This window comes from Chinchilla lanigera, unplaced genomic scaffold (assembly GCF_000276665.1).
Source record: "Chinchilla lanigera isolate Chin_1 unplaced genomic scaffold, ChiLan1.0 scaffold00007, whole genome shotgun sequence".
Taxonomy (NCBI): domain Eukaryota; kingdom Metazoa; phylum Chordata; class Mammalia; order Rodentia; family Chinchillidae; genus Chinchilla; species Chinchilla lanigera.
This window is the reverse complement of record NW_004955408.1, coordinates 33,422,725-33,444,435: the sequence shown is the minus strand read 5'-3', so window position 1 is coordinate 33,444,435 and position 21,711 is coordinate 33,422,725. Positions and strand designations below refer to the sequence as shown.

The 21,711-nt window shown below is 33.7% G+C and overlaps 1 protein-coding gene across 1 annotated transcript in view; it reads right to left on the bottom strand.

Annotated features, from left to right (window-relative positions):
- Positions 1–21,711, bottom strand: part of Ythdc2 (YTH domain containing 2) — a 67,367-nt gene that overhangs the window by 3,753 nt on the left and 41,903 nt on the right. The window contains exons 18-27 of the mRNA XM_005376515.1: positions 20,501–20,606; positions 18,474–18,593; positions 17,740–18,012; positions 16,428–16,554; positions 15,000–15,205; positions 14,480–14,675; positions 10,248–10,354; positions 7,594–7,886; positions 5,003–5,180; positions 627–830 (exon numbers count right to left, since the gene is read on the bottom strand). Coding sequence (XP_005376572.1) covers positions 627–830; positions 5,003–5,180; positions 7,594–7,886; positions 10,248–10,354; positions 14,480–14,675; positions 15,000–15,205; positions 16,428–16,554; positions 17,740–18,012; positions 18,474–18,593; positions 20,501–20,606 — 1,810 coding nt within the window. The remainder of the gene's footprint in view (positions 1–626; positions 831–5,002; positions 5,181–7,593; positions 7,887–10,247; positions 10,355–14,479; positions 14,676–14,999; positions 15,206–16,427; positions 16,555–17,739; positions 18,013–18,473; positions 18,594–20,500; positions 20,607–21,711) is intronic.

The window sequence follows — 21,711 nt, the reverse complement described above, 5'->3', positions numbered from 1 at the left end:
AGAAAAACCAAAAAAAAAAAAAAAAAAAAGAGTCTCTAATGCATTGATAGTTCTAAGCCCATATGTATTACACAAAAATGTAGGCTGGGCGTGGTGGTGAATCCCAGCACTCAGGAGGCTGAGGCAGGAGGACTGTCATGAGTTTGAGGCCAGGCTGGGCTACACAGTGAGTTCAAGGACTGCCTGAACTACATGGCAAGACCCTTTTTCAAAAAGCAAAAAATAAATAAAATAAATAAAATTAAAACCCTGGAAAAAACACACACACACACAATCAAACCTCTGTATTTTTATTCTTACAATGTTTAACATCAATAATAAACTCTATTTTATAAATTCATATATACAATAAGTCAAGAAGAGTTAAAGCATAGTTTCTTCATTGTCAATACTAACTTTTTCAACCTATTTATCAGAAGGTAAAGTTTCTCTTTTCTTTTAATCTACCTGAGAACCAATGAATCTAAGTTCTTAGTTCTATTTATCCCTTTGAAGAAATGTAAAACATTGATCAAAAGACATTCTTGTATCCCAACAAAATAAAGAGACAGTGTTGTTTTGTTTTTTCTGTCCAGTGTAATCTATAGCCAGAACAAACCCATTCTACTGTTTTGACTATGGCTCACCTGGAAATGTCCAGATCCTTGAACAGAAAATACCAAGTAAACCATGCTGCTTTCCCAAAAGGCTCGATTTAGCTTTCGCTCATTACTTGGGGTAGTAGACCAGATACCCTTCTGTTGAGAAATTTCAAGGTTTCTCAGATTGCTACTCTTCATTATGAAGTATCGAACAGGCATGTTTGGTCTTGGTGAAGGAGATTTTGAACCCTATAAAAAATGCACAAGTTCCTGAAAGGTAATTTAACCTTTCAAAAGCAGTAGAGTCCATTATATAACATCTTCAAAAAAAGAAATAACGTACTCATCTACCAAAACATTTAACAAATGCAAACAACTCTATCATGCCTGAAAATTGATACAAGGGTCAGCCAAAATGAAGTTATATTTTTTTTTTGTGACAGAATTTCATTATGCAGTTCAGGGCTGGCCTGGAACTCACTCTGTAGCCCAGGCTCACCTCGAACTCACAGTGATCCTCCTGCCTCAGCTTGCTGAGTGCTGGGATTACAGGTGTGCGGCCTCGTGTCCAGCTGAAGTTAAATTTTGAGCCAAAAAATCATTATTCCCTTTTAAAGCATTCAAAATGTTTTATCAAAAAAAGGATCCTGGGTTATCAATTTTGATTTATATTTCAAATATATTATCAGAAAAATTTTTAATAAACTTTCAAATTCTGAAAACAAAACTAAAATTTCTCCAGTTAACTGCCTAAAGACAATTTCTAGGAGACAAAAAGAAACAAATAATCCAGCAGTCTCCATGAGTTGCAAAGACAGACATTGGAGTTTAGAGAATAAGGAAGCTACAATTTGTGTGGCAATGTACTAGGTAGAAAGGGATTGCATAGAGAGCTCCAGAGAACTGCAGAGAGGTCCCCACTGACCCTAAATGAGTAACAAACAAAATGTACTGAGTCTAGGAAAGGATCTGAAGGAAAGCTGTACACCACGCCATTATGAGAACTCATATTTGACTGGCAGTATTTCATGTTCTCCTCAGCCAGAATACAGACCTTGTGATACTTAGGAAACTGTCCCACAGAAGGGCCACACCTTAGTAGTAAAGTTAAATTAATATCAGAGTAAAGATTATTCTGGATCCATTCTAACACTACTTGCAATCATACCTCAAAAATATTAAACTAGTTATTACTAAACTATGCAACAGAACAAAGCCTAACATTAATTAAGGGACTATACCAATTATCTAGCAAGTAAATAAGTTTATAAGAAATGAGGAAAAAGCTAAAGAATATATTCTATTACCATGAATAAAGTAATCAATAGAAGCAGACTCATATAAGGCAGAGATTTAGGAGACAAGGCAACTAAAGTAGCTAATAAAAATATGTTCACAATGTTCAGGAAGGTACAAGAAAACATGAACATAATGTAAAGAAATAAAGAAATTTTTACAGACTCCGAGGGAATTTCTGGAGATAAAAACGTAATAGTTGAAAACATTAGAAAGAATCAATTACATGACACACTAAAAATAACAGTAAACATAAAGACATAGCCAAAGATCCCAAAACATTCACCAAAGACTCTTAGAAAAATTCAGTAATGTAGCAGAATACAAAATCAACACACAAAAAAGAGTAGCATTCTTGTACACTAATAATGAATCCACTTAGAAAAAAAATAGGTAAAAAAATACCATTCACAATACCACCAAGAAAATTTAAATACTTAGGAATTAACCTAAGAAAGTAAAAGCTGCCTACAATGAAAACTATAGTACTCTGAAAAAGGAAACTGAAGAGGACATCATGAACTGGAACGGTATTTCCTGTTCCTGGGTAGGTAGAATCAATATAGTCAAATTAGCCATACTTTCAAAACTGATATACAGATTTAATGCAATCTCAATCAAAATACCAACAACGTTCTTCACAGAACTGGAAAAAACAATCCTAAAATTCATATGGAACCAGAACAGACCTATAATAGCAAAAGCAATCCTGAGTAAAAAAGAACAAAGCAGAAGGGATCATGATCCTGGGCTTATATTACAAAGCTACTATGATTAAAAACAGCATGGAGCCAGGTGTGGTGGTGCACAACTGTGATCCCAGCACTCGAGAGACTGAGGCAGGACGACCGCTCCAAGTTCAAGGCCGGCCTGAGCTACAAAGTGAGTTCAAGGCCAGCCTGAATTACATAGCAAGACCCTGTCTCTAAAAACCAAAAAAGGAAAAAAAAAGCATGTTACTGGCACAAAAACAGACATGAGGATTGATGAAGCAGAATAGAGGATGCAAAAACAACCCCAAGTACATTCAACCATTTGATCTCTAACAAAGGGCCCAAAAAATATACACTGGAGGTAGGAAAGATGGCCTCTTTAATAAATGGTGCAGGGAAACTGGCTATCCACACGCAAAAGACTGAATCTACATCCTTACATCTTACCATGTACTAAACTAAAATCAAAATGGATCAAAATAAAACCAGAAACACTTAATCTGCTGGATGAGAAAATAGGTAAAAACTCCTGAAATCATAGGTACAGGCAAGGGCTTTCGAAACAGATGCCAGTTGCACAGGAAACAGTTCCGAAAATCAACAAATGGAATCGTATCAGATTAAGAGTCCACACAGCAAAAGAATCCACAGAGTAAAAAGACAACCTACAGAATGGTAAAAAATTCTGCCTGCAATTCCTCCAACAGAAGACACTCTAGAATACATATAAAGAACTAAAAAAAAAGCCCCCAAAGTAAAAGACCCAATCAAAAAATAGGCAAGCAAAATGAATATAGAAGTATAAATGGCCAATAAAGATATGCTAGAAATGCTCAGCATCACTGACCATTAGAGAAATGTAAATTAAAATAACAGCGAGATTTCATCTTAGCCCAAAAAGCATAGCAATCATTAAAGAAATCAAATAACAAATTGTGAAGAGGCTGCAGGGGAAAAAGAAACTCTTCTACATTATTGGGGGAAAGGTAAACTAATATAACCACTATGGAAATCACTACAGAGATTCCTCAAAAACTAAAACTAGAAATTCCATATGACCTAACTATTCTCCTAGATAACTTTCTAAAAGAGGTTTCTTGAAGGTTAGATCTCCCTTCTCTGCAACTTTCTTGACTCTCTGCTTTCTGTCTACCATGCCCTCTACTGGGTTGTCCTGCCATGGAGCCTGCTGACTGTGGACTGAAACTTAAGCCAAAAATGACTCCTCCCTTAAACTGCAGATGTCCGGTATTTTGTCCCAGCAATGAGAAAGTGACTAAGACAAAACTCAACAATATGGATGAATTTCAGAAGCATAATATTAAACGAAATAAGCCAGACAAAAGAAACTATCTGCAAATGATTATGCTTATAGAAAATTCTAGAAAAGGTAAAACTCTAGGGATAGAGAGTCTATCAGTGGTCACAAGCAACTATGGCAATGGAGCTGTTCTGTAAATGAGTATGGTGTAGTTACACAATTATACACATTTGTCAAAATTCAGTAAATTGCACAGTTTAAACTGGCAAAGTTTATTATCTTTAAATTAAAACTTAATAGACATATTTAAAAATAAACCAAACACCCTAAAACCTAAGAATGCAAATGTACAAAAATATTTCCTCTTACTTAACAAAACTGCTAAGTAGATATTTTCATGTAGCTAAATAACCCCTCCTCAAATATTTATTCAAGTACTAACAATGCAGAAAAGTAGAAGTAAACACATTCTAAACATATGAAGTTATTCATATTACAAATTCTTTAAAAGACATTACTTTCAATTCCATTATCAACATCTTCAATCTTCCTAACCTCAAACTGTCTTCTATATCTTAGTTTTTAATTTTAATTTTTTGTATTTTAGGAAGTACTGAGTTGTACAAATTAACAAAAGAAATTAATGATTTTAATTCTGAAAATAAAAACGAAAATTAATTTAGGATAATTTCTTTGTTATTTAACCAAAAGAGCTCTAAAGAAATAAATGAATAATGCCATCAGTGAATAATACATTACTTTCAAAATACCCCAGAACAGTAATAATTAGAAATGTCTGGCAAACAGAGAACTTACATATTTATTTCAAGTGCCTCGAGTTTGCCAGTTTAAATTTATGTATAGAACAGAAGCCAGACTAGAAGTTTTTATAATGCTAACACTTTCATAACAAGGCCATATTCATATATCTTGCAGCCAGGTGGTGCTGAACCACCACCACTGGTACATGTATGGCTGTCCCATCAGGTGGCATGGGACAGTCCTATCAGGTGGTACAAGCTACCCAATGGGACAGTCAGGCACATGCCACCAGTGGTACAAGTCAGCAAGAACATGTTAAATATTTAAATATGTGACATTAGACATGCTACAAATCTCTTCCTTACTACATCTATTTTTAGATACTCTACCTTTCCTGAGGATGGAGGAGAAGGACTAGCACAAGGGCTTGGGTAACTACTGCTATCTGTAGATTTTACAGAAGACTGATCTGATCGGTCATCTGTGCTTCGTTTAGGATGTAAAATTCCTCTATCTTTGTATTTCTGAGGTGGATGTAATGATGCAGATGGAGATTTCATCAGTACTCTTGAACAAAAAGGAGAAAATAAATATCAATTATCCATAAGTTTAGAATACAAAGCAGATTATTATTTCAATCCAGAGTGCCAATGACATTATGATATATGGCACTGCATTTTTTTTTTGGCATAGTATTTTTAAAGGAAACTTAATTCTCCAAGTGTATTTAAAAATTAAAAACTGGGTACAATGGCCCATGTTTATAATCCTAGCACTCTTGGAGACTGAGGCAAAAGGATCACAAGCTGAAGTCCAGCCTGGGCAACTTACTGACCCAATCAAAAAATAAAAAGTTAGGGGCTGGGGATTTAGCTCAGCAGCACAGCACCTGCCTGGCAAGCGCAGGGTCGTGAGTTTGATACCCAGTACCAGAAAAAAAAATAAAAAATAAAAAAATTTTAAAAAAATAAAAAGTTAAAAGAAAAAAAAGCTGTGGAGGTAGTTTAGTGAAAATGTCCTGAAGTCGATCTCAGTACTATAAAAAAAATTTTTAAATAAAAAGTATATTTTCTAAGGGTGATTATAGTTTATAAAAAACTATTATATATTTTACGAAGATTTAGAAAAGGGGCATTCAATGGCTCCAAATATAAAGAAATAAAGAGATGGAGAGGTTAACTTAATCATTACACATTGTATAAACATACTGAAACATTATACTCTACCCCATAAGTATGTATATTAATTTAAAAGAAAAAAAGGCTTAGAGATACATATATACGTATATACCACACACATACAGACATCTTCCTAATACTTTTGATTCTATTACTCATCAAGGATCTCCAGGCTTCATTTATTAATATTACTAAAAGGTTAAAAATGAATGCAATTCTTATCCTACTGCTCAGGTAAGAGAATGAAAAGTAGCAGACTACGATTTCCAAAAACTGAAAAAGACTAATGGTAATACCAGATTTAAAAACTAAATTTTTAAGATAATCTGTTTCTAAGGTATGACTGATTTTATAGCATAGATATATGTTTAATTTGTATTTTCCCATTTTTTTATTCATGTATTGCCTTTCTTTTTAAGACAGTCTCCTTATGTAGTTCAGGCTGGCCTAGAACTCAAAGTGATCCTCCTGCCTCAGCTTCCTGAGTGCTGGGATAATAGGCATGTGCCACCACATGCAGTTTGCTTTTATCAAGAAAGGATTTATTTCTAAAAATATGTTGTGCACATATACACACATACATATATATGCATTTATATACACATAAGTATTGTGTTGTTATGGATCTAACAGATTTTTCGTATGAGTAACACATAATATTTATGGAAATAATTCCCACATTCTAAAACTAAAGAAAACTTTAGAACAATATTTTCAAAGAGTGAAGAGCACACAAATAGAAAATGTACTTTTTAGTCTTTTCTCTCAGTAGAACCTACACCAAACAGAAACATTCAGGCACATACATTACAACCTTTTCTTGGATACTAGCTGAGTCATTCCCTAAAGAACTTGGAAACTAGTATTTTTTGTTCTTCTTTCACTGAAGTCAGCAGACAAATCTACCAAGGCTTTTGCTTCACCAATATGCAAAATCTGATCAAAGAGGGAGCTAAAAACCCTATGTCATCCTAAAAAAAATAAGCATCACATACTTTGTATTTCTACTAATTCTATTTTCAGTTTCTAAACTAAGAAATCTTTTTTTTTCTCAGTACAAGGGGTTAAACTAGGGATTCCCCAATGAGTCACATCTCTAACCCTTTTGTGTTTGTTTATTTTGAGACAGGGTCTTGCTCAGTTGACCAGGCTGGGCTGACATTTGCAAGCCTTCCACCTCAACCTCCCAGACTGCTGGAATTAGAGGCATGTACCACAAAGTCAGGCTGAAATCATATTCTTACTACCAAGACTTTCTACTATTATTGTTCAAAACTTGTCTCACAGAAAGAATATTAACTTTATTATGAATTCCAATGTGGTTCAAAAAGTTTTTAACTGATACAAAATAACTTAAAATGCTTCCATGACCAGAAATATTTTTAACTCATGGTCAATGATTCATTACAAACACTACTCCTAAACTACACTCTTTACATAAATAACTCATGGTAAGAACTTTCCAGGGACCTCATGGCAAGGTCCTGAGTTTGATTCCTGGTACCAAAAAAAAAAAAAAAAAAGAAAAAAAAAAAAAAAAAGAAAAAGAAAATTTGGTAAGATATCTTAAATGTGTAAGTCCTGAAAATGAAACATTTTCAATTTTCCTAGAAAGAATGGCCTTATTAATTCAAAAATACATAACAGTATCTTAAAATCCTTCATATTATCAACCTTGAAGAAGTATGTCACAAATAAAAAATAATTTTATAGTATTTTTATTCAGTCTAGATTATGAGAAAGTAATTATTAAATATCATACATAATTCTCTTGAAGAAATCCTCTCCCATTTATAATTTACCTTTCTGTAGTAGTAGTCTCATCAGAAAATTCACAATCTGCTGCACTTTTCCTACTATTATTTGCCTTCCAAGATGATGCCAAAGGAAGTTCTTCTGAAGACATAGGCCGTGGCCTTTGGCCAATCCCAGATGGTTGTTGCAAACCTGCAGACTGTTCTTCAGTGCTTAGAACAGCTATAATTGCTCTTATGGTGGCTTCATCAACCTGAGACCAAGGTTTAGATGGAGCTCTCATTCGGCGTAAAAATAAGCTGTGCCACTTCTGTCTGAGTTGCAGCAATAAACTGGCTGCCTATTCGAACAGATAAACCACAATGTAATTACATACATAAGATATTTATTTGTTTATCACTAAGGTCTACAACTATTTCCAAAGAGTATAGTTTACATTTAATATAATTTATTACTAATTTCAATCATTTACTTCACAAATGAAATTTCTTACTTATCGTATCAAGAAATCAAAGGAAAGAGCCTAAAAAGGCAGATAGTCAACACTGGTTGTTAGAATGTGACTAATACTGAAAAAGCAGCAGCAAGCTAAATAAAGAAAAATACATTTAGCTATATCCAAACTTAGTGCCTGCACAGCATCCTGATGATGATGCCCAGAAGGCATCTGGATTCACAGAAAGGCCCAAGCCAAAGATACAAACTTGGGAGTGATGAGTGCATACATGGTTACTAAAGCTACAAAGATAGGAAAGATTCCCAGAAACTGTGCACCAAGAGTGAGGAAAGAGCAAGGCACAGAGAACAAGTGAATGTAAAATTTAAAGCACAAACACATACATAAGAATTAGTGAATTAACCTAAGAAGGAATGAATACATGAGAAGAATTAAAAAGCATTAATGTTACAGTAACTAATGATAAAGAAGAGCAGGCAGGAGTAAGGAGAAAAAAGTGGGGAAGGGCAGAATTATTAAAAGGAGGTAAGTATTAAGAATCAAGTATTAAGGGCAATCAAGGACAGACTGGCTTTGACAATACGAAGGAGTGGAGAACACAGATGACCTCACCTAGGACAATTTCAGTGAAATAAAGGGTTGGGAATGGAAAAGATTACAGTAAGCTGGAGTGATGAATGAATGGACGATTAACAAAAAAGTAAACCTACCCATTGCTGACTACTGACAGCTTAGCTCTCACCTCCCCAATGGCTATAGATTTTTTTTGAATCACAGATGTAATTAAAGGAAGGCTTTCTCAAGAAATTTAAATTTGAAAATAATCTTTGTTCTTCCCAATTCAAAGGTATATGAAACAAGAAAACAAAATGAACTCCTATCTTTCTCTCAAAAACAGAATTATATACAATAAAGGAGTTCTCAGGTACCCAATATTCAGTATTTTTTTATATATGCAGAAATACTTGTGTTACTGCTATCAGAATGTTTTTGTCTACTCTAAAAATTCATGTTGAACTTAATCCCCCAAGGAACAATATTAGGAGGTGTAACACTGGGGAGAAGATTGGAATCATACACCCTTATAAGGGACCTCCTGGCAGGAGTTCATGCCTCTTACACTTCTGTCTTGTGAGGACACAGCACTCACCCCCTGCAAAGGACACAGGGCTCAAGATGCCATCTTGAAAGCAGAAGCAACCCTCACCAGCACCTGGACTTGGACTTCCCAGACTCCAGAACTGTGAGAAATAAAGCCCTGTTACCCAGTCTGTGGCATTCTACAGTAGCACAAATGGATTAAAATAATCATGCATTAAATACTGAACCACAGGGGCTGGGGATTTAGCTCAGCGGCACAGCACCTGCCTGGGAAGTGCAAGGTCGTGACTTCAATTCCCGGTACCAGAAAAAAAAAAACCATCCATTAAATAAATAATAAATAAATAAATAAATAAATACTGAACCACAACTAGGTTTTTCAAGTCCTCAAATGGATTAAAATAATCATGCATTAAATACTGAACCACAGGGGCTGGGGATTTAGCTCAGCAGCACAGCACCTGCCTGGGAAGTGCAAGGTCGTGACTTCAATTCCCGGTACCAGAAAAAAAAAAACCATCCATAAATAAATAAATAATAAATAAATAAATAAATAAATACTGAACCACAACTAGGTTTTTCAAGTCCTCTGCTGGAAAAAAAGAAACCAATATAGAACAGCCATGAGGATCTTATGAAAACTGAGAAAAGCTGTATTCTCCAATATTAAAGGCTCTGAATTAAAGATAAAAAATTTTACTATACTGTGTATTAATTTATATTGAATTTAAAAAAAAAATACGAGTGTTTTTAGTTACTCCCCTGGCTGTTTCAATGTCCTGAACTGATTCCAAATGTTTACCTGTCATGATCAGTTTGACTTTGGGGAAAAGCCAGAAGTTGCTAGTGTCAGGTCCACTGAATAAGATAGATGAGGACACATTGTAATGTTTTTATAAGCCTGCCTTTCCATTGGATAGCACTAGGCAGCAACATTTACTGTATTTCTGATCAGACTGCATAAAGATACTCATAAAAAAGAACTTCCACAACTGCTTCAGGAAGTGGCAAGAATGATAGGATAAGTATGTTCAAAGCAAAGTAGAGTAAGGGCAATGTGTATTTTACTGTAATAAAATTTTACTTTAAATGTTGGCCTATTTTTTAATCATCTTTTCTATTTCCTATTAAAAAGAAACTCACCTCTGGCTCTAGCTTAAAATTGAGCCACTCATCAAGCTTCAAAGCCGCCAAATTAGCAGTAGTTCTGTCCTCCATTTCACTGTCACTACTGTCATTGGGAATGCCATCTGATGCCGCAACACATATTGAAAGAATAATCACTTTTAATAGCAAAACAATAAGCAGAAAAGACACTCTTTGAGCACATTAACCCTCCTGACATACCATAACTTATGTGAGAAGTTCTCCAAATAAAGTAGATCATTAACTATCAATATTTAAAAGAAAAAAAGTAATACATTTTGAAGACTACAATGTCTAATCACAATGCAATCAAACAACAAGAATTAAAAACAGAAAATAACTGAATGAAAAAAAAGCTAAGAACATAAAGAAAGGTAGGAGAAAATACAGAGAATGCTCAAAATAACACATATAAATTCAAACGTTTTAACTTGAAAAACTACACTTTAGAAAAATATCCTAAAATCCAAAGCATAATAGAAGGTGAAAACAAAAACTGATGAATTAGAGATAAAATGGCAATAATCGTTAATCTAGTTCTTTGAAAAGATTTAAGTGATAAGCCTCTTTAAATTTAACGAAGGAAGCAAGCATAAATCTATCAACAAGATCAAGCAAGATAAAATTATAAAAGTCTAAAATGTATTACAAAATTAAAGCAAGCTAAAAGATATATAATGCGTAACTACACAATAAATTTGAAATCCTCAAATCCTGTTATGTTATTTTAAAAATTACTAAAACCAAAAGAAAAAGAAATGGAAAAACTCAAACCTATTTAGGAAAAAAAATAAAAGCCTTAAAGAAACCAGCAAATTCAGAACACCTAGTCTCTGAAACTTTCAAGGAATCAAATACTGACCAATTATTTAATAAGGCAAATCTGAACCTTACCCTGAAACTTTATAAAACCTAAAACATACAGGTACCTCAATACATACAAGCACATACTGCACAAACCTTACAATTCAGTTTCAACAATAAACAATATAATTGTAAATAAAATGTTAGAAAAATATTCAGTAGTAGTATAAATCCTAAACTATTAAAACAATTATAAATGTTATTATAAATATATTACAAATCCCACTTCTATTAAAACTATTCAAACAAAAATTAACATTATAATCAATGACACAACTTTAGAACTTAAACCTTTATAATCCACGAAGACAAAGTGGACTATTTATCAGTTTCCCAAAATATGGAAAAGTATTGGAAAAAAAAAAGAGGAAAAAAGGTTGGCAACAAATGTTTTATTAACCTTCAGGTAACACAACTGCATAATCAAAAAAATCTAATGGATGTATAAGGGCTTAATGAAGTAACAGAATTTTTATAAAAATACATTAATGATTGTCACAATGTCCCTATTAAGCCAGATCACCAGGAAAACAGCACAGCAAACATATTCATCATAACAATAAAAAACAAAAATTCTTTTAAAATGTCCACGCTTTGTAAGCATTACCAAAAACAGCTGGGCATGGTGGCGCACGCCTATGGGAGGCTGAGGCAGGAGGATAGCTGCAAGTTCAAGACCAGCCTGGGCTACAAAGTGAGCTCAAGGACAGCCTGAACTGCATAGTGAGACCCTGTCTCAAAAAGACAAAAAAAAAAAAAAACCAAAATCCAAAGATACAGCTAAACTAAAGACAAGATATGGATAAATTAAATATACAAACCTCCTGAAACAAACAATAAAATCACAAAAGTACTGTTGCTTTCAGAAAAGAGTACAAGAAGATGATTACTGGAAGTTTACTATTAAAAAAGACACAAAAATCAAAATATGGAAGACTAAAATAAATGAGATTGCATTAAATATGGTAGAAAAAAGGGCTAATATCCTTAAAACCTTAAACTATGATTCAAATTTTTAAGAAAAACAACAGTATCTAATTAAGCAAATGGGGAAAAAATGAAATAAGCAACTCCACTAAAGGGAAATAACCTAATGAATGAAGAATTACTTCTTTTTGACAAGGATAAAGTTAAAAATGCAAATGAAAGACATCTTGACTTATTTTTTAAATAATACATTTCATTTTTAAAACACCCAATGATAGTGTAATTACAAGAAAATTCACTCTTGTTGGCTCTACTAATTATGCCTCGGTACAGAGGAAAAACAGTAAATAATATTCATAAATCTTTATCAAGCAAGAAATTTTAACCCAAGAAAGTATTAAACAATGAAAGAATACACAGATGAAGACATCACTGTATGAAGACCTCTACCATGTCTATACTCTCATTACTTACCTACCATGCTATTTCTATTTTCTCCATAAAAACTCTTGCCATTGTTCTACTGAAAGTGCTGTTATCAAAGTCATCGGTGACTACCACAGGTCAAATACAAGTTACAATTTTCAGTTCATGTCTTTTTTGACTTTTCAAAGTAACAGTTAACAGAGCTGACCTCTCCTTTCCTGAGACATATTTACCTCCAACACCAGGGCACTCTATCTCCCTTTACTCATTTTATTCTCTTTAGGAAATCCATTCTCATGGTTTTAAATATCACTTACAATCTGCCTAATGACTCTAAACTTTTACTGTCCAAGCCTCTTCTCTGGCATGCATATCAAACTGCCTCATAAAAAAACTTCTTGCCCATAGGATGCCTTGCCCATATCTAACTTAACCTAACTAAATGGAATTCTTGCGTTTTCCGTTACAAAACCTGCCTCTCCCATTTTTCTGTCTCTCAAATAAGTGGCAAAAATATTCAGCAAGCTACTCAAGCATAAAACCTGAGTCGTAATTGACTCCTCTTTTTCCTTTAGCAGTCATATTCAACCCAGCAGTTCCTAGCACCTCCAAAATAATTCTGAATCTACTTTTCTCATGTTAGTTGCCACCACTTGTTCTCCGCTATCATCTCTCTTAGGACCACTTCAAAAAACCTATTACCTGTGTCTACTCTGCCATTCTTGTCCCCTAAAACAACCCATGGCCTCAGATAAAATGACTTTTTCAAATGAAAATCACATCATGGTACTCACTCCCTCACTTAAAGTAAAATCTTAAAATCTTTTAAAAGCTTCCCTTGAACTGGCTATGGCCTCCAAATTCATTAGTTCTTTTCTTAGTTCTTTCATTAGTTCTTTTCTTCACAGAGCAGCTAGCTCTAGGTCTCAGTTTCACTCCTCACAGTAACTTGTTTAGGCTTTCTAAAGTAGGTTACTCCTAAAGCATTCCTCTTTTTCTTTCCCTGGTATCAACCCATGGCCTCAGATAAAATGACTTTTTCAAATGAAAATCACATCATGGTACTCACTCCCTCACTTAAAGTAAAATCTTAAAATCTTTTAAAAGCTTCCCTTGAACTGGCTATGGCCTCCAAATTCATTAGTTCTTTTCTTAGTTCTTTCATTAGTTCTTTTCTTCACAGAGCAGCTAGCTCTAGGTCTCAGTTTCACTCCTCACAGTAACTTGTTTAGGCTTTCTAAAGTAGGTTACTCCTAAAGCATTCCTCTTTTTCTTTCCCTGGTAACACCATGAGGATTAGCTATTTATACTGTCTATTGCCAAGAGTGTGTAAAGTGCCAGACCCAGAAGCATGTTGTTTCTATTACACCTCCAATGCTTAGCACAGTATCTGACCAATATTTATTGAGTAGCAAAAAATTCAAAGACATCATATGTCCAAGTGTAAAAAAATGTAAATGCATTACATCACTTTCATGACAGAATACTGTACAGTGACTAAAACATTAAGAATGTTTTAAATAATCTAATATAATGCAGACAGCAGAATATAAAATAATATGGGAAAATTATGTAACAAGTAGAAAATATTAGAAAGTACATTATTAGTGACCATTATTCCTTTTAAAAATTACCTAAATTTTTAAATTCCTTTAAAAAATTTTTAAATTCCTTTTAAAAATTACCTAAATTATCATTTGAATTCAAGTAGAAAATGAACTTCTTCCATCAACAAGATTAATTAGAAATATACAAACTGATGTCAAGTTATCTTAGAAATTAATTTCAAGAACAATGGTATATAGGCCAGGGATGTAGCACCTGCCTGGCAAGCAGGAGGCCCTGAGTTTGATTCCCAGTAACAAAAAGATAAAAAACTGTGGTATATCTTAATATTTCCTAATTGTCTTACTATATCAAAAGTAAACTATTAACCCTAACAAAAATTTTGGTTTAGTAAAACAAAATCTTCTATTTCAAACAGATTTTTATTTCCTTCATTATACATTTACCTCTAAAGGATGAAGGTTCCTGAAGAGCATTACTTGCCAACCTAGCTGGCCCACAGAATACCAAAACAGTAACAGGTGTCACTGTTGAACAACATCTAATATTAGCTATTCTATAGGCTCTGGTCATCTCATCATAAATAAGCCAGTCAGTGGGCAGTGCCTGGATTGCTGCAGCTTGACCATTGGCTGGAGGAATCTGTTGGGAAAATAAATTTAAAAATTGTTAACTTTATTTATCATGTAACTTTTTGGGAATACTGTGTTGAAAGTCCCTTGATAAATAAATAGTGCATGTTAGCATCAAGCAAAAAAACTTAAGTCACTGCTCACATAATTTGTATAAAAGTCATTACTCCTCTAAAGTTACCTCTTCTACTCTAAGATTCAACAAAATGTTCCAATGTGTAATTATAATTAATTAATTTCTTAAAGCAGGTAGGTATTTGGGATATTTTTCATTGATCACCAACTATCTAAATTAGTTTTATCTCAAGGTATAAGAACATCAAAAATATTTTACCTTTTTATATTGAGGCTGACTGAGAACTGAAGTAGGATGAAATCGTACTTTTTTCTCCTTGGGCCCTGTCAATACTACATTCTCTCTGTCCACGTGGACTAAATTAGGGTACATGCCTGCCACCAACGCAGCTTTAACAACAGCCCAGTTCTCAGAGTTCGTATTAACATCTCGAATGTCACCACCTCCTCTAGCTCTAACAAAACCTAGAGAATGTAAGGGGGAGAAAAAAGCAAGAGGGGGAAATAGGGGATGGGGAAGATCAAAGTATGTTATATGCATGTATAAATATGCTAATACAAAACCAAGTTCTGTAGAACAAATGTGCACACACACAAAAACTGGAGAGGTAAAAATACTTTTCATATTATGGAAAAGATACTGTAAAATTTGTGTATTTTTTACAAAAATATGTATGGCCCATGTAAGTTTAATGATATTCAAATTCTACAATAGAATCTGTACTGGAAAGTCTAAACTACAGAACCAAAATAAGAAAAGTTTCAGATCTGCCCAGGATAGATTTATTGGGAGCTTAGAAATTTTTAAAAATGCATATTCTTAAAATCAGTTTCTATCAGAAACATGCTAAGCTCACAACTGGAAATCCAAGTCATTCTTCTATTATGTTGTGGTTATGACAGTCTAAAGGTGAAGTCATGTAAATATAGTGTATCTTATTCTGCTTGAATTTCAAAAACTTTTATTTCCCCATATATGAGACAATTGTAAATACTCTAGTTCTCCCCTTATACTACTTTCACACTTTAGCTGTTCCATAGATCCAGGCTCTGGTACTTTTGACAATAACAGTTGTCACTTCAGTGTATTACAATACTCCAAAAATAGAGGAAAGGAGGAAGGGAAAGGGGCCAGGGGCAAAGGAACAAGGGGGGAAAAAGCAGGAGGGAGAAAGGATTGAAAGAGCGGGTAGGAAAGAGAAAAGAAAAAATATTTTCAAAGAATTTTAAAAGGAAAAAGCAACACTAAATCCCCTTTAACTTTTTTTTAAAAAGGGAAACAAATACCTTCAAGTGATTACCAGTTTTAGTGTTTCAAAAGTATAAAAAAACAGCATTTAAACAATCTATATTTTTATAATTTCTAGAGCTAAAATAATTGTTCATTAATGGTGATAAAACATAATATAACATCTACAAGAGCTAAACTGCTTTGCAAATACAAATTTTTCATTGCTAACACTATCAAAAAGGGTTTAGCTTCTGCTCATTTATTTCTCAACTATGATTTTTTTGCAGTACGTTTTTTTCAACAAGCAAAAGTTAGTATCATGTAGAAATTCACAAATCAGTTCAGGAATATAAGATACAAAACATGATAATATATAAAAATAATAGATGACATCATAGCGCTAGAAATGTTATGAATAAGTCAGTTTAAATGTTTTTTTTTGGAAGAAGACTCTACCTGATGCTCTAAGCTGACCAAGCAACTGTGTTCTCATGCCTATAATTATTTCCATGGTAGCTTGTGAAAGGAAATTCTTCTCACAAAAGGCTCGCTCCCACCCATCACTTCGTGCTTTCTGCCATGCCTATAAAAACAGAGTAATTACAAACAAGACACATTTACCAATAACTTCTTGGTGAGGCAACAAAGCAGTTGAAAACCACTATCTTAATCCCAGTCAAATTCTTATTTTAATTATCCTATAAAATATGAAATGTATCACTAGCTAATTTTTACTACAGTTGCTATGACAGCCAATTATAAACTGTCCACAAGAACTAAGTATCAAGTGACCTAAATGAGCAACACATAAGAATTACCTTCACAGATGCACTTGTTAGCATTATTCCCCAAAACTGTGGAAGATTTTCAACTAAACCACTAACACTTTTGTATCTAAGAATTCTGCCACTCTGTCGTTCTCCAAAACTAATGTGCACATCAACCCCTTAAACTGAGAATGAAATACTCTACATACAGTATTGAAAACCTATTCATTGAAAACGAGTTCTCTTCCTTTAGAATGTAACGGAAAGACCAAACCAATCATTTATCCTATCTGCTTTTGTAGGAGCAAGGTAAAAAAACAAAATGCAGAGATTTTACTCCAAATTTCCCTCTATCATTCAACTCATCTACATATCCATATAATACACTCAACTAGTAACAATGAGTCACCGTTAATAATACTTACTTAAGAGCTCATGATTGATGTTTATCTTTTCAAGAAATAAGATATTCTTCTCCATATATCTGGATTTCTAAATTATATTTCATTTCTCTTTCTCAGAGGATCACTTCCCTTATGTTTTCTTTCCTCAATTTCCATTATCTTAAAAAGTTTTATTTGGTCTAATAAAAAGACTTTTCTTCAAATACACATATATAAATGATTTTTGCTTCATAAAATTATGTTCTTGACATAGTGTCTTGAACATAAAAGTTGTACTCTTTTTAAAAATCTAACAAATGGATATTAAATATAATAAAATTTTCTTCCAAGCTAAATATATGTATATATACACACATACATACATTCACATATTCCTATATGAAGAAAATGAGGGAAAAAACGAAGTAGAGAAAAACTGATAATTTTAACATATTAACAGCAAGAAGATATTTTTCTGGGCTGTTAATAAAATGTGACTTCATAAATAAAACAAATTAATAAATTTTTATTATTGCTTACTATTATTTTAAACTGTTACACTTACCCCAGAAACCTTTTTAACACAACATCTTCAGAAGCAAATGATAGTAATGGTACCTGGAATGCTCTGAGAAGTGCCATGTGGTCACTGAAGGTTCCTGCAGTGAAACGTTTCCTACAAAGCATAGCAGCACGTTTTTGAGAGGCCTGAGTAGGCAGTACAAAAGGGTCTCGGTAAGCTAATGTGCAGGCAATCGTAAGGATGGGGTCCAGACACTTTAAAACAACGGCACATAGCACCATTTTACCAAGATGTGGTTCTACTGGCAAGTCAGCCAAATGATATCCAAGCTCAGTGAGATCTTCCCATGTATCCATTGCATCTATTGTCTAAATCAAAGAATAGAGAACAGAATTATACATGAAAAAATTGTGTTTAACTTTAAAAGCCCAGAAGAAATAATGCAAATTTTCAGCCAGGCATGATGGTGCATGCTTGTAAGCCCAGCACTCAGGAGGCTGAGGCAGGAGGATCGCAAAGAGTTCAAGGCTAGCTTGGGTTACATAGTGAGTTCAAGGCCAGCCTGAACTACAAAGAGAGACCCTACGTCAAACAACTAACTAACCAAAAAACAAAAATTTTCTTTTGATACTGTATCTCATAAAAAGACTTTTCTTCAAATACACATGTATAAATAACTACTGTTTTATCTATTATTAATTATAAGAGTACTATTCAAAACGTATGATCATCTAAGATAGTTTTCAACAACACAAAATTAGTTAAGATATATTTGGTTTAAATTTCAAGTAAAAAAAGTCAAGTAAAATAAACCTATTAAGACACCAACCTTAAGCATCTGTACAGCATTTCTTACAATTAAAGCTGGTGGAGGCTCAGGAGCTTTCATAAGGAAATCAGCAATGGTACAATTAATTGGAGCTAACAGTTTGGTATGTAAACAAAGTTCCTGTAAGTCAAAACAGTAAATAACTTTTTGTGAAAGGAAATAACACAAAAATGGAGAAAAAAAAAAATTTTTTTTTTAAAGAAATCATGGACATAATAGTTCCCAAACACAGTCTTGTAAAGTCTCAAATTAGAATGCATAATAGAGGGAATAATATCTTTCTACTAAACATGGGCTTGTACTGTGCTACGGGGTGTCAACTTTAATATCCTCAGTCAACTGAGACCAAAATTACCACTGTCACCTCTGGCAACATCTCCTTACAGAGTTCTTACATGTACAGTTAACACTCAGAATCACTATGAAAAAAGATTATCTTCTCCCTTATATACTTATTATATTTTGGAATATTTTTACACATTCAACAAATGCTTAGGTACTTTCTGGGTATAAGGCACTATGCAGCAAGTTGGAGAAAAAGAGAATGAACAAGGGTCTGCTCTCATGAAGTTTACACTATAGTGTGGAAAAGACCTTTAAATATTTAATTAACTACCTAATTACAATTCTGGTAAGTGTTATGAAGGATACAGGAGCCAAAGAGATAAAGAATTTCAGGAGAAAGCAGAAGACAGAGACTGTGGGAAACCAAAGATAGTTTCCCTAAGGAAATGACACTTAATACATAATCAAAGAACAGGATTGTATCATAGAAGAAAGAAGCAAGAGGAACTTAGGGAAGGGGACAACAAACATTAAGATTCTAAAGTACAAGGAAATAAGATGTGTTTGGAAGGCTAAAATTATTAATCTTTGTAGAGGAAAGGTAAGAAATAAAACTGGAAACACAGAAAAAACAGGTAAGTTAGACCCTTGCTAAGAATTTTAGGTTTTTTTCCAGTATGAGAAAGGTTTTTTCTGTCAAAAGGAATATTTAAGGTAATTCCATTTTATACAAATCTCTATTTTTCTGTAAAATCTTATTCTTGTAAAATGTGCATGTGCCTGTTTCACCCATTCCTCAGAGAGACAACTTACGACAAGGGGCTGTGTGTCAGTCCACTAGTCAAAAATTTTGTGTGTAACAGATTCCTGAGTCACAGAATCTGTTCTGCCTAGCAAACATGACCTCATCAAACTAGCCTATGGAGTTAAGATTATAAAGCCATGCTCACACCAACAGAACGGGCACAGTAACTACATCACCCTTTAGGGAAAAACTGTTAGGGATAAACTGGGGGACAACCTCTTTGTCTGGCAGCACAGCCTTTTGCAGAAATGAAGTTTGCCTTGCCAAAAAATTTTTTACAAGTCTGGGTGCTTTTATCCTGTTTGCAACACTGGGAAATATATGTCCAACACCAGGAGGAAGACATAGGCATTGGGAGATGGCAAATCACTTGAGCTGTACAGATGCCAAAAACATGATCCTGCATTTCTTTAATAATTTAGAAGCCAGCATCTAAACTAATACACTAAAGAATCAAATTAACACATATCTGGTAGTTTTCCCTAGAAACTACACAGGGTATATGATTATTTCATGAAGTTCTAAAACCTAAAGAAAAACAATAAAGGTCAAGAAATCCTACTGAATCCATTCCTAAGTTATCAAGCTAACCTCAGCACCTGAGATATCAGTATTATCTTTTAGACCTTAAATAATGTATTTTCTAATTCTATTGAGAATTTTTAGAATGAATACTATGTAGCTGAAACTCTTAAAATAGTACATAAAAACAATATCCTTATAAACTGGCCTATAATTTAATTCAGTTAATTCTTTAAAATTTTGAAGTCTTACAATTTTTTAATACAGAAAAAAAAAATCTTATTATACAGTATCCACTATCTATAATATGCAATCGTTTTATAAATGGATTGCTTTGCAAGTCCAAGTAGTAGAAGTTAAAATGGCCCCTCCATCTCCTTATCCACTAGAAAGTATTTTAGTATTAAATTTCTACCTGTAACGGCATTCTCAAAAGTTCCGGAGTCTGAAATTCCAACATGTTTTGAAATCGGAGTCTGCTAAACAGACGGAAACAAATTCCAGGTTTACATCGCCCCGCTCTTAAAAACAAAATACAAAATTAATACTCAAACAAAAAATGAACACTATAATAAACTGTAAAAGTAATGTGATTTGAGAGAGAGAAAAACATGAAGACATCTGAGCTTGAATCCTTATTTCCCAAGAATCTGTTTAGAAAATACTTCAATTGTCTGGGGCTCCTTTTACTTACAGAGATTCACAAATAACACTCACCTGTTAGGGATATGGTAAAAATCAAAAGAAATACACATTTGAGATCAAGTAAAGAGCAAAGCATGAATAAATACTGACTAATCTAAATTCAATGAATTTTGCCAAGCTATTATCAAGCATTGTGTTCAAGCTACTACCATTGATTAGAGTTGCAAAAATTATGCATTACACATCTTTTTTTTTCTTTTGGTCTTTTTGAGACAGGGTCTCGCTATGAGGTTCAGGCTGGACTTGAGCTCACTTTGTAGCCCAGGCTGGTCTCGAATTAGCAACAATCCTCCTGCTTCAGCCTCCCTACTGCTGGGATTACAGGCATGCATCATCATGCCTGGCACACTACACATCTTCATGGTATTAAAATTTATCTCACATAGAGTCCTGTGTAACTTCCTATGAAACAACAGAGAAATATCATGAAGGCAGTCTCTTTTAAAACACATCCAGTCACTATGTCAGCTAATATCAGGACTAAATATGTTAAATCATAGCAATATGGAAGTATCCACTTCTACATTGTTGGACACGCATTTCTTCATCAAATACTCCCTACAATATACCTTTCAGGTTTCCTACATACCTAACTTTCTCTAAGGTCTCTTCTTAGACCTTAAAAATTGATGTTTCGCAGAAGATGGGCCTTCTCCCTCTGTTCTCATACTACCATCTCTCCTGAGGTGATCTTAATTATGCTCCTCACTTTGACTGCCATCCATCCTAGACCTCTTTATCCTAATTATAGACCTATACCTTGCAAGTCTCTTGGACAACTCCACTTGAATTTTTCAGCCAATTCAAATTCTTTTTATTTATGGTTAAGAATTTTATTATCAAAAGTATTACAATTCAAATTCAACACAACCAAAAGTTGATTTTTCTTCCCAAATAAATGCTCTTTCCATCTTCCCTACC